Source organism: Syngnathus acus, chromosome 6 (genome assembly GCF_901709675.1).
Source record: "Syngnathus acus chromosome 6, fSynAcu1.2, whole genome shotgun sequence".
NCBI classification, from domain to species: domain Eukaryota; kingdom Metazoa; phylum Chordata; class Actinopteri; order Syngnathiformes; family Syngnathidae; genus Syngnathus; species Syngnathus acus.
In genome coordinates, this window is record NC_051092.1 from 1,617,605 (window position 1) to 1,630,928 (window position 13,324).

Sequence of the window (13,324 nt, forward strand, 5' to 3'; positions counted from 1 at the left end):
TATTTGGAAGTTTCACGGCCACCCCCCAAAACGCTCGTCACATTTCTCCACAGCCTCACTCACCTCTATTGGTGCTCGAGCAGGTTTGCCTTCGAACCGGGGCTGGATGGTCCGCTTTCCGGAGCGTCTCCAGGCTTACCGGGCTTTCCCTGACCGGGGTAGCCGGCTCCGAGGCGCTGTTGCCCGGGTCGCTCGCTGGATCAGGCGGGGACTCCATGTCGGATGTGGTGGTTCGCTGCCTCGCTGCGGCGTGGACTTCAAACTATTCTCTCTGCTGCTTTTTTTCTTTCCTCCGCGCCACCAAGCCTCAGCGATGTAATTTGGAGTAGAAGTAACAAAATGAGAAATGCGAGCGTGTGTGGAGGTGGGTGTGCGGGTCTGATTGTCCACTGGCAGCGCTAGTGAGCGCTCCACTCATGCAAACTGAAAGGAGGGGGGGGAAGGGGGGGGATGTTGCCAATTGAAGGAGGAATACACAAGGCCTTGCAAGTAATCCACGCTAATGGAGCCGGAGCACGTTTACACGGTAATGGCACCTTGTTACTACCTTTACACGTCACTGAACTCGCCCTTACATGGTTCTAAAAAAAGAAAAGTGGTCGCCATTATGCCACCTACAGGGTAACTCCATGCTGCACTTGTGACAACTCCTCTGAGTGGCGCTAAATACTTCAAAAACACGCAGCGGCGCAGTAACTCCTTTGAAACGCGTGTACTTTAGTTTACACGCAGTACCCGCGGGTTTCTCCGTTAAAAGTGGCCAGAGAGCAGTTTGAGAGGAGACTTGTCGTTTTTGAGACGGTGTCGTAAACGACTGCCGTCAAGCGTCGCCTCGGCAACCAGCATGCTCTGCTTGGCGTGTTGCTACGGTTCAACCCGGCGTGCTGCCTCATGTGATCACTAAGCCCACACGCCCATTTAAACACGCACACGCACACGTGGACGGTGACATGCCCTCTGGGAACTGTTTGACCGTCCTTTTTTATTTGGACTTCCTGGGAAAATATAGTGCAGTTTTTCTAGAAGGACAGGACAACTTTGCTAGATCCTGCTGTGTAAACTTTGAGCTTTTCAATGATTCAACTAAATGTGACTTCCCTGAGATGTGAGATTAATCAAGCAGAACATTCCACAAGTCTATTTTTTTCTGTGCAAATAGATATAATTTTGATATAAAAAACTCTCACTGTGCTCAATTTCCTGATACTATTTCTAAAATTCTCATCACTTTGTCTTATATAGTCACTCGTTCATGTTAAAAACAATAAAACTGCAAAAATGTGTTCGACTTTAAAACATGGGCCAGTTACTATAAATCTGCCAGATAAAAATAATTTTGTAATGGCCCTTCCGTTCTCCGTGAGCCTGAGCCATCCTCGTCCACAAAACTGACCAGATAATAATCTCTAAACAGGAAATTCCCTCTGCTCAAGCTATCAGTTTTTGTTGTACACCATTCAGAAAATCAAATCACACATGTGCAGGACCACCGCTAGCAACTGTTCAAAAACAACACCATGTGGTTGTCTGAATATGTTTCTGAAGACCATATTTGAAACTACTTGTCCATCACGCTTTCATGCACTCGCGGAAGAATTCACCCGATAACCTACGCGGCTCACAACACCATTTTTGTACAAGATCCTATCAGACTGTTATTCTACTCATTGCATATCCAGTGATGAGCCAGACAGAGAACGTTGCAGAAAATGAAAACGAGCACCGCAAGAGAGGATCTATAACTCATTGGCCTGTCAGATATGCTTCATGTTTCCACAGCACACCAACAAGACTATTTTACGGTATAACTTTAGGAGCTGCGCTGCGGCGAGGGCCTACTTCTTGTCAGAGAGCCAGTGGGAAGCTTTGACTGCCAAGCAAGCAGGCCAAGTTTCTTTCCCTGTGCTTAACTTAAGCTCCTTCAAATTGCCTTGACCTTTTCACCCTGAACTATTTGACCGTGTGACACCCCCCCTCCCCTGCACTTCTTACCTATTAAATCCATGACAACATGAAAGAATATCACGAGCTCAGTTAAGTGAGATACAAAAATACCACTTTTTTTTATTTTTAAACCTTTTACCAGACATTCTGCAAGTCTCTCCTACCCAAAACAGATGTCTGTCGCAGTACCAAAACCGGCCTGTGGGAGGCAGCTCAGTTCCACAGGGCATTCAGACTACAGGAAGATTCAAAGAAGAAGAAAGATTGAACTGTAAATGTGTTTTTGGATTGATGAACTTAGTTCAAAATGGAGATTTATGAATCATGAGGTGAACTAGTTCATTTTAAAATTTATGAATTGGACTTTGAACTAGTTCGCATAGACACTCACACACCAACATAACATTCCGCTGTTCGTACCAAAACGGCACAAGGACAAATTTTAATTTTTGAGAAAAAAATGAATTATGCTGCTGTCATTTTGTTTAGAAAGAGGAAGGATGTGAAGTGAGCGGAGTAAGCTCTCCCGCCCGCATTTAAAAATGATTGATTAAGCTGACACCGGCTCTCGGGCGCAACACCACTCTATTTTTCTCCCTTATTATGTAAGGCTATATTTCAAATCAGGTTGTGCACTGGAGGGAGACACAAGAGACACAGCAGATAGAACACCCTTCAAATAAAAGTTTATCAGACAACAGCCAAGGAGACTGATGAGCTTCCATTTTAATCTTATCTGGCCAGTTTCAATAGAAGGAACGAAACATAGTTTTTGTCAACGGAGCTTTAGAATACGTTTAGCGTGAATGTCAGATTTTTGTCAACATTAGCTAGTATTTAAAATAAAACAAAGTTAATTTAACTGAAGTAAAATTAGTCTTAATGTTTCTTATTGTATTTCAAGATAGTGTTAGCGAAACTAGCTAATGTTGACATTAGCTGGTTTTGCTAACACAATCTTGAAATACAAAAAATATTTAAATCCACAAGTATTTAAATCCACAAGTCCACATTCAGGCTATTTATCTTTAATTGCTTGTCCTCTGAACAAATATATTATATTTAATCAGTGCAATATTAAAAAGATACAACATTGAATAGACCGCTGTGCTAATCACTAGATCTACATTCGAAGTGAAGGCTTTTTTTTTTTTTAGATGTATGCAAATTACTTCGACAAGGATGTGGTGACATAGCCTGACAAATCGGACATCAGTAGCCCGAACCCTGCATAGACATGTCTCGGCAAGCAATTCTGAATCCCGCTGTGTAATGAAAGAGACATATTAATGATCTCTGACTTATTCATGTGTCGGAAATGAAGAGGCACACTCACATTTGGAAAAAGTTGACAGAATAAAGAGACAACGTTAGGGAAATGATTGTATTTATGATTTCCGTCTGACAGATGAACGTGTCGAGAGGGAGGCTGAGTGAAGTGTCGCTGACAGTTCAAAGGGTTAAACGTTGTGATGTATGGCAACATACTCCTTTCACATCGTGAGCCTTGTGGGTGCAGACCTGCAATAGTCATTGCTGTCATTTGAAGGGCAACAATTGTAGATGATCATACATTTTGCATAGCCATGTTAAAAAATGCTACGCAGTTGAATTTTTGGGTGATTTTTGTGAGCTCTGATGCACTTTGTTTTCCAACTCCGAGGCATGGCTCTCAATAGCACCACCTAGCTGCGGTTTGATCACAGTAGATCACCACTGGACATTTAAAAATTCATCATATGCCCATATATGGAATTAAAAATTCATATATAAGTGGTAATAAAAAATTATTTGCCTAACATGTCATATTTAATGTTTATTTATAATACAGTGACATTTTGCAAGGGCATTCTGCTCTCATTATATGCTGTTGTATTATTTTAATTGCATATCTGAACACAAAATTAGCTTCATCCGTCCACGCACTTAAGAGCTGATGTTTACATGGTTTACATTAAGTGCAGATGACATTTAATCATTTTCATCCATCCCTGTTCCAAACGGGTGCTGTCATCCAAACCCCTCATGTAAAATAAAATGAAATAAGTCGAGATTAGTGTCCGAGGGAGGAATCGTTAGTCGGGGTTGGAATGGACTCATGATGGCGTGCGACTGGAGTTCATATGACTTGAGAGCAGGATGATTTTCTGTGTTAAAAAGTGGGAGATGAAAAATGGCATGGTTATTGGTGCCTGACAGAAGTTAAGAGCTTTTCCCCGAGGCCTGATGTCTCCTTCCCCCTGCTGACCGCAAGGCGGCCTTCTGCTGCTGCGGCAACATCCTCTCACCTTGCTAGCTCACTCACGTCTCCGCCAGCAGCTTCACAAATTAGCGTTGAACAAAAGTTGAATTCCAAGACGGGTGAGCAAAGAGGCAGGTGAATCGAGTGCAAGGTTGAGTTTTTTTTTTTTGTAGGTGTGTAATTAGTAGCGTTATTACCGCCTGGTTCTAAGACTTACCAGAGGATCCTATGTGGCACAAGTACGTCCCACAGGAAGACATCAAAGCAGTGTCTGGGGATGGAGGATCTCTATTAGAGCTGGAGAGGTAGTGAGAAGGGGGGGGAAAACAATCCCACATTCACAACACAATATTTCAGACGGAGCCAAAACTTTGTGAGACAGACGTCACTTGAGCTGGAACACAACTCTATTTCCATAATTACTAGTTTGGCCCTGCAGGTATGTCACAGTTTTAAATATTCACAAAGGTTTTCACATGTTTGTTTCGACCAGGGGTGGCCGAATTTTTTCATTTGAGGGTCGTCGACAGAAAAAAGGATCCATTTAGATGTTGAGCGAGAAATTAGTGTTGTTTTTTAGTTGTTTCTGGAAAAGAAATCTACTGTTAACGGTAAAATAGTTAAGGATTTTGGGGTGGCCTCAGCCCTGGATCCCTCTAGACTAGATGCGCACCTGGACAGCGACCAAATTGCATTTCCACATGGAAAAGCAAAACAAGAACAAACTGTAGTAGGCGACCATCTTGAAAACAACGACTAAAGGACCAGTAATGTTCATTTTCTTAGCTTAAGACTAAATTTCGTTTCAAGAAATTTACAATCCGGAATATGTCATGTTTTGTATTGGCTGTCATTAGATACTTCCATCCCTAAAATGAAATGTATATTTGCCTTCCTGATCTGTTATTGCTTTGATCAATGAGCATCACATGCATTTGTATCATCATCTCAACAAACACGAGTCGGACTGATCAGTCGTCGGCGCTCTCCCGCTGCACGCCATGATGAAAACGAGACGGCAGTGCCTCTCTGATCCTCTCTGACAATACTCGCCAATCTGACGTCGCTGTGCGGTCTCTGATGTTGGGCGGCTACTAATTTAGCCTTTAGCTCCATGGTACGGTAAATCACAACACTCAGGAAGACAAATGTCAGAACACATGTTGCCAGACTGTCTTTTGAGCAGAAGATTCCTTTAATTGGGCGTGCAGGGACCGGGTCCAATCCCAAGCAGCCTCCTCTTCGCCTTCCTCCTTCTCTGGCTCGTTGCCGCTCTCGACGCGACTAACAAAAGGCAGGCGGAGATGAAAAAGGCAGCGCCAAGCCGTCCTTACTTTGTGCCATTATAGAACACACACACCAGGGGTAAAGAGGTATGATGCTGAACATCAAGGAGAGCTTTATATAACTCGCCCCGTTTCATGTTTATTTTACTTCTTCCGTTGATTGACACCGCTCGCTGTCATAACAACCGTTGCGACCGCCCGAAAGAATACAGCCGTAGCTTCCGGTTATATTTGTCTGACTTTAGGAAAATGTCTAAAGAATCAAAATTGCTCTCCAAAGTATGCTTGGTGTCATCTCATCATCAGTGTTATGATTTCCACCCTTTGCCTTTCCCTCACACACACACACACTGAACTTCAGCAGAGGGAATAGAGATCATAAAGAATAGATATTCAAAGGCTCCAACACAAAAAGACTTTCCTCAAAGCCCTCTCTCTTGCACTCTGTCGCTCTTTCTCTCTCTCTCTCTCTCTCGCTCCGGAACCCGCTGGCTTCGGCGAAGCTTGAATTGACCACACAGAGGAGTCGCAGGTCTCAAGTCAAAAGAAGTCATTTTTGTTCTCTTAAATAGCATTGTTCTCAATTTACATGTCATAAAGCTCGGAGCAACATGTTTCTTTTATCGTTTCTTAGCATATTTGGATACTTTAGCTAACACTCAAGTGCTCGAACCTCCTCGATGCCGTCACTCCAACAGCCCGATGTAACATTATCTACGTTATAACTGGGACCCGCCGAAACAGTTTAAATCCCGTATGTAAGAATGTCAGGAAAAGCCTACTAGAACAGCTGAACTTTGTTTCATCCGATGTACTTTGATTGGTGGCAGTAGCGATTGGTTAATTTTTAAACACAGGGTGTGCACACTTGCGCAACTACATTATCTCACCCCTCAATTTTTTCAGTTGAGTTGAACGGCTTAATGGTCACATTAAATGATTTCGCTAGGGTTTTAAAGACACAAAAACTTAACATTTGAACAGGGGTGTGTAGACTTTTTATATTTACTGGAAATGTATAATTGGTTAAACACCAAAGATCATTGTTTGATAGTCACTTTGGTTTTTAAAGCAACAATGTCCAAAACAGGAACAGATTTCACGAGAAGTACAACCTTTTTTTTGTTTTTATAAAAGTTTGTTTTTACTATGAGAGCTGCAGACAAGTTCAACAATTCAAACTGTATCAACTATGACACGAACAAAACAAAACAAAAAAAAGGCATTTGTTGCGTTTTAATAGGAACCTGCCCGCAGTTCCAAATTTGTCCATAATATCTGTCACATTGCAAACGACGGCAAATGCATCCGACCTATGACCCCAATCATCTGTGTTTGTTGAGGCCGAGCAGCGGGTAGCGTCGGGCCACTCCAATGAGCAGAAGTGGCCAGACAAAGACAGTCTGGACTGTGTTCATCATGTCTGCATATTATCTGGCAGCGCTCCAGTGCACAGAAATTAATTCCCGTGGCTCTGTGCTCTTGCTAGTACATTACTCCAGCCACCAAGGCTGCACTAAATTTTAATTAACATGCCCTAAACTAATAAAAGTCTCCTTTATTGGCTGGGAAGCATTGACTTAGTGGAGTATATTCATTTTCAATATGTCACAAATATCCAGAGCTGCATTTTTCATCTAGCAGCAATGAATGATTTTCATGTTAGGGAATTTGATCAGACTGCCCATTTTTCCTTAAATGTCCCGAATTTTGGATCTGGAATTTATGCTAACTAGCTAATTGTAGCTAATTTGTGGATTTTTTTTTTTTCAAAACAATGCCCTCTAGGGGTGTTAAGAGGGAAAAAAAAAAGTGCAAATTCAATCAAAGCTGTCTTACGCTGTCCCAATACTTTTGTCTAGCTTGATTTTGCTATTAAATATCATTAACGAGGGCGGGAAGAATCCCAATTTGATTATTTTTCCAAATGCTTCGACTCTACTAATGAATGCTAGCCAACTTTTTGAACTTGTTTCTTTTTCCAGAAAGTTTGAAAACTAAATGAGAGCAAAAGTAGCGACAAAAATCACAGCGAGGAAACGAGTCAAACATTTGTTTTTGCTCCCTCTGGTTTCCCAAATCCCGAATTGTTCTCTGTTTGTCTTTTTCTTTTGTTTTCCTCGGTGAGTTTTTCCCTCCCCAGCCAGACCCCATAGTGAGAAGCAGGCACCTTTTTTATTGATCAACGCAACATCCCAAATAAATGAGCGCGGAATGAGAGCTATGCTCCAGGGAGTTCAGAGGAGCCGGAGCCGCGTAGCTTCCCATCAATTTTAATCACCGCGCTAATGAAGAGGCTCCTTCTCTGTTGGATGTCCATAAGTCAGCCCGACCGTGCCCGAGCTCCCTCCTCTACCTCCGTCAAATCACAGCCTACTTCTACCGCACGCTTCTAATGACCTTTTCAAAATAAACAATGTCGGCATTACGGTGCTTGAAAAATGGTTAGATATGAATAGAAAAGTTAAGTGTTTTTCCACGTTGAAGAATGCGCGTGAGGCGGAGATGGTTAATCAAGCTCTCTTCTGTGTAATGTCTTTAATGTTTGGATTGATCACGCTCGCAGCTTTCTCTGTCTCTTTAAAAAAGTGATTAATGAGAAATAATGAACGTTTTTGCTTTGGTAGAAGGAATTTTTGGATTAGGCATTTTCAATAGATGCTTACGTGAAGATTACAATGGTTTAGGTATTAAAAGTTAGACGAATTGTTTGGTGAGCTCATATTATTTTCTTTTTTTTTTTTAACCTTTCCAAAAAATTCCGAAAAATCTGAATCCAGATGATTTTATTTTGTGCAACCAGAATAATTTGAGTAAATTCAACAGGCCCTTTTTTTCAATGGGTACTTACTTTAAATACTTCAAGTCTAAAACCAAAACCCAATAGTCCCCTAAATGTATGTGCACATTTCACCTCATCCCGATTTAAATTTAGGAAATGATCGATCGCTGCGATATTTTGGATTTTATGGAGGTTAAGCCTTTTGCTCCTCATCGTGAAAAAAAAACATGTCTACTTTTTTTCTCGACGGTAAGACTAAACCATAAAATCCAAAATGCTGGCACAATCGTTCTAATATTTCCAGAACATCAAGTGGGCACAAGTAGAAATGTCAACATCAATTTGGGAATTAACAATTGATTGCTATTTTCAAACATTAAGCTTTATCACGCTCACATTAAGTCTGTTAGCCTGTCCCTTAACATCTACTCACACATGCTCATATTTCACTCGTGGTGGCATCCTGAATCATTCTCGAGCATCTGCTCCTCTCACTGCAGGTGAAATCAAATTCATCACCTTCCCACCTGCGTTTGCATAAGCCTCTCAACGTGACGACACGTTGGCGTCGCACCATTTGTCGGGAATCGATTAGGACATCTGAACGCTCGCTCGTGGGCCAAAACACACTTTTTTGATCAAAAAGTGTCAACAATTACTTTTTAAAATGGACAAAAAAAATAGCAGCACAGCAAATAACCCCTGACATTTATTTTGCACAAGATCAGTGTCAATTTTATTTTGTTGCATGTCGTCTGCTTATTCTGCGGGGGGGTTTTCTCCCTTTTTGTACTTCCCCTTTTTTAATGCCAACATTGTGCCACGATAAACATAATTGAAGAACTGGAGGGATGGACTTCCGCCATTTTGAACAAGTCACCACAAAGACAAAAAGAATGACATGAACCAAAAGCTCAACTGAACACTCTGGAATTCCTTCTCATTTTTCTGCTTCAATTTGAAGGTGGGTGACTTTTGGATTCATCTCTCCTGCAGAAATTGTGTTACCTGTTTGCTAACAGGAACCTCCACTTTCACGGCTTTGACGCTCAGCTCAAGCAACATAACGGGAACAACAATGACTTGCGTGCTCTACTTAGTATGGAACCTGACTCGCGATTTGATGTGGCGAGAAAGAAATCAGATATAAAAGAACAGTTTTTAAAAAAAAAAAAAAAGTCAAAATCTGGTAATTATCAGTTTAATTATGAAAATTACGTATATGAGAGAAAAATAATTGGGGTTTACTGATGATACAATCGCGTGACATGTCCAAACTAAAAAGTATTGGATCTAAAATAGAGCCCTGGGGAACACCACGATCCATAACTAGTGGTCTAGGGGCGTGCAAACAGGGAGGCATAACATATCTTGTCGTTTCCCTGTGTGGTGTCTTATAGTGGTTAGCGGCCAATCCCAAGATGTCCACGCTAGGGCCGGGGACGCGGTCTCCCTGCCTTGCCGTTTGTCGCCCTGTTCTAGCGTAAGTTGGTTATACACTGGGAAAAGAAGGATCCCGATAACTAAAGTGCAAGACGGAAGGATCTCGGGAACTGAAGTGAAAGACGGCCGAGTGCCGATCATCTCGCCCGGAAGGACGCCTCAGCCTGAAGGATGACTGCTCGCTGCTCATTGCGCCGGTGACGGAGGAGGACGCTGGTTACTATACATGCCAACAAGATGGACAATTCAGATACAACATTTGTCTGAGCGTAATGACAGGTGAGTCTCCTGATCCGACATCGTCATCACCTTGTCTCACTGGTTGCCTTCTTCCTTGCAGTGAAGCTGTCTCCTCTGGACTCTCATCGGATGCTAATTGTTGTTTGTTTATTTATTATTTATTCATCACTCTTATTTTGTTTGTGCCTTCTTGTTTTTATTTTGCGTTGTTTACTTGTATGTTTATCGTGTACCGTGTCTCGTCACCGTGGGATAGGGGAAACGTAATTTCGATTTCTTTGTGTGTCTTGGCATGAAGGAATTGACAATAAAGCTGACTCTGACTCTGACATGAGTCTGAAGTGTTCCATGCCCCAGTATTGCCAGTTTGGATCTCTCCACTGGATGGACGATCCAATCAAGGTGCTTTGCCTTGAGTGGAGCCAATGCAACAACGTTCACGAGCTGCTTCCCGTGTCCGGCGTGAGAAACTATACGTGCCAATTCGTGATCGGAGAGATTGTCATGGTCGAAGCCCAGTACACGGACGTATTCACCCAGCCGCCACCAGAGCGCAAAATGCTCTTCATCAACATCGTCAGGATGGTCGTCGCCCTCTTGATATTGCTCGTCATCCTTGTGGTTGTCATCCTCGTCAAAAGAAAGTCAAGAAGGGACGCACGCAGGCCAAGGTACAAACTCTTCATACCCTCGTGTGTATGAAGTCATGCATTCTGACGACTCGTCGTCGCTAATGTTCCCTTTGATTTTTTTCACAGATCGACAGAGTTGAGCTTTGAGCAGAGTCTAAATTTGTATTCTAAACGGGGCATATACCCAGCGCCGCTACAGCGGTCAACTTCTTCAATTCAGTCCAGAATATTCCATCCCAACTATTTTATGACAAGAACGAGGATCGCCCCCAGTTTGTCTCTTTGGACAAAAATTAAAGCTGATAAATGATTTTGAAAGTTAAGCTAGTTATTATCGATCAATCTAAGCAATCTCTGATGGAAAGTCACCTTGATATGATTCTGACTATCAATCATTTTGAGCGCGCTCTTCGTCATGGCTGGCAGTAACCATTAGCATCCCCGCGGCATTGTTTGGCCAAGACGACGGGGGCTGTTCCGCTGTGATTAACACAATGAAGAATCATATCCTCCTGTCCCGCGCTGTACTGTCTATTGTTTCCCATTTAGCTCGCTAATCTCCTCTGGATGCTCCGACTCTTCATTATAACCATTCCGAAAGCGTCTCAAATGTCACTCTGAAAGCGTTTGTGCACAAGCTAGCGCACTTGTGTGCGTTTGTGTCTTTAAGCCTTTTATTGCGAAAGAGATGTATCACAATACGGAAATCTACCATGAATAATTAGCTAAGAGTGAGTCGATTGCTGAAGGTGTTTTTTTTTTTTTGTTTTTTGCTTCCCCCTAGCTTTAGCTTCTCTTTTTTTCGGGGCTTTTGTAAACAGCACAGTGAATGTAGAAAAGACGATTGAACTAAAGGTTTCCTGACAGTTAGCCAGTTGCTCTCGTAGATTATTTTGTGATTTAAAACTTCCAGGTAATTCAGAGTTCAAGCGGTGTACAATGGCTTATAGTACATCATTTTTTTTAAAATAATGTATTTATATAAAAATATTAGCAAATAAAATTGGATAGCATGTATTCATCCTGTGTTGTACATTACAAGACAAGAAAAAAAACACCATTATGCCGCCACTCAACATTTTTCTGGTTCCTTCCCAACAAATGCAGAGAAGAAAGTTGCTCAACACCTGGTCTGAGATCAGGGAGCATCACATAGTTGCCCTCTGGTCTCTCACCGAGTGCATTTGGAAGCCAAAGCGCGGGCCTCCTAAAGGTTCTGTGCGGTTGGGAGACATATGGCTTCGTCTGGTGTTACGTAACCCTCAACCCTCACCATCTGCCCGGAGGCCCAGGTGTGCCGAGCATGTCAGCCTCATCCCGCGGATCTAGCGCCACAGGAGTTCTGTCATTCGTTGCTATTTAATAATTCCTTCCCTCGTTCCAATTACGGACACGCCTATGTACAAATAAGTCGTATGAATAAAAGTGTAGCCTCCGGAAAAGCGTTAAGCTATAGCATTTGTTGACACGTGGGCCCAGCGCAGCGTGCAAGCTGGGAGTTATGGCCAAATAAATCATAAATCATCTCACCTCGGTGACAGCTAAAGGTCTTCTCGGAGTACACGTCCTCTGTGGCCAGTCTGACTTTCCGTGATCGGGTAGCACGCATGCTAATACGAGCTCTAACGAGCTAGCGTGGAGCAGCCAGGCGTCATTAAGGAAGTGAGAAAGGGAAGAGGAAGGAAAACTCAAGTCCCCAAAGCGTAACTTTGACCTTTGTATGAACATCACAGAGTTCAGCCCACAAAAAAACAAAACAAGAACTCTCTCGGCGCCCACGTGCCACCGAGGCTCATCGCCACCCCCCCCGAGGTGATTTAGCCGGCAAATCATCTCGTCTCCTTGCCGTGGGTGGCTTCCCATCCCGGGCGCTGACAGCCTTGTAGTCAAAAGTGCAAAAGCTACAAAACCAACAAATATATTTACCTTTACAAATATTGTGCAGCCAGCTAGGTGATGGAGCCTTTGGTAAATATTGAGTGTTGGGGTGTCCCAGCAGCGTGGTCTGCAGATTTCTCCGCGCAGTACAAAGATGAGCTCCCACGACGATGCTAGGAGAGATGGCTGCTGTTTGATCACCCATCAGGTGTCAGCCATGTTTCGCCTGTTAAAAACACAGGAGAGGCTGCCGCTCTTGTTTGTGCCAAGCGCATCTCTTCAAAGAGCCTCAGAAGCTCTGTAGCTCCTCATTTAAATGGGAAAGTTTCTTTTGGCTGCTAGCAAGCAATGGTGGATCTCCTGTTGACATGGGATTTTTTTTCCTCCCCGATGTAAAAACACTTGTTTTCCTGCCTCTCAGTGAGAGGTGATTAATGACCAATTTTGTGATGATATCAAAGAGGGAGCGTTAAGCTATCACGTGACATTTTACATTTGGACTCACTCCGATGCGTTTTACCGTAAACTCGCACTCGGCAGCTACTTCATCAAATTTAATTGCCGCGGCCGTACAAAATAAATAGAAAGTTTAAAAGGAAAAGTACAACAACAACAAAAAAAGGCAGAAAATGAAATGTACGTTCCGGCATGTCGTTATATGGTAAACGTTAGCGGCTGTACCGGCGCGCTCTGTATCACTTCCCTCCATATGAAAAATAGTTTGCTATTTTGGAACCCCCTGGCAGCCATAGTGGATCACCACGGACCCAGAGCTCATTTATCTTTTGTCAGAGATGAAGCCAAACTAACGCCATCTCCTGAAGCAGCTAAAGAATGAGGAGGGACATAGGGAGGGTAAAAATAAACTCGCAGCCCA

At 42.8% G+C, this 13,324-nt stretch overlaps 1 protein-coding gene and 1 long non-coding RNA gene across 2 annotated transcripts in view; both read right to left on the reverse strand.

Moving 5' to 3' along the window:
- The window catches only part of roraa (RAR-related orphan receptor A, paralog a), a 144,413-nt gene extending 144,014 nt beyond the window's left edge, over positions 1-399 (reverse strand). Inside the window, exon 1 of the mRNA XM_037254300.1 lies at positions 64-399. Within this exon, the coding sequence (XP_037110195.1) occupies positions 64-217 (154 nt within the window). The 5' untranslated portion in view covers positions 218-399. The remainder of the gene's footprint in view (positions 1-63) is intronic.
- A 2,687-nt stretch (positions 400-3,086) lies between these two features.
- LOC119124889 lies at positions 3,087-12,372 on the reverse strand. The gene is made up of 3 exons (XR_005098353.1): positions 12,100-12,372; positions 4,404-4,457; positions 3,087-4,091 (listed from the first exon to the last, which is right to left on the reverse strand). It is a non-coding gene; the product is annotated as an uncharacterized LOC119124889 (long non-coding RNA).
- Positions 12,373-13,324: the final 952 nt, after the last annotated feature.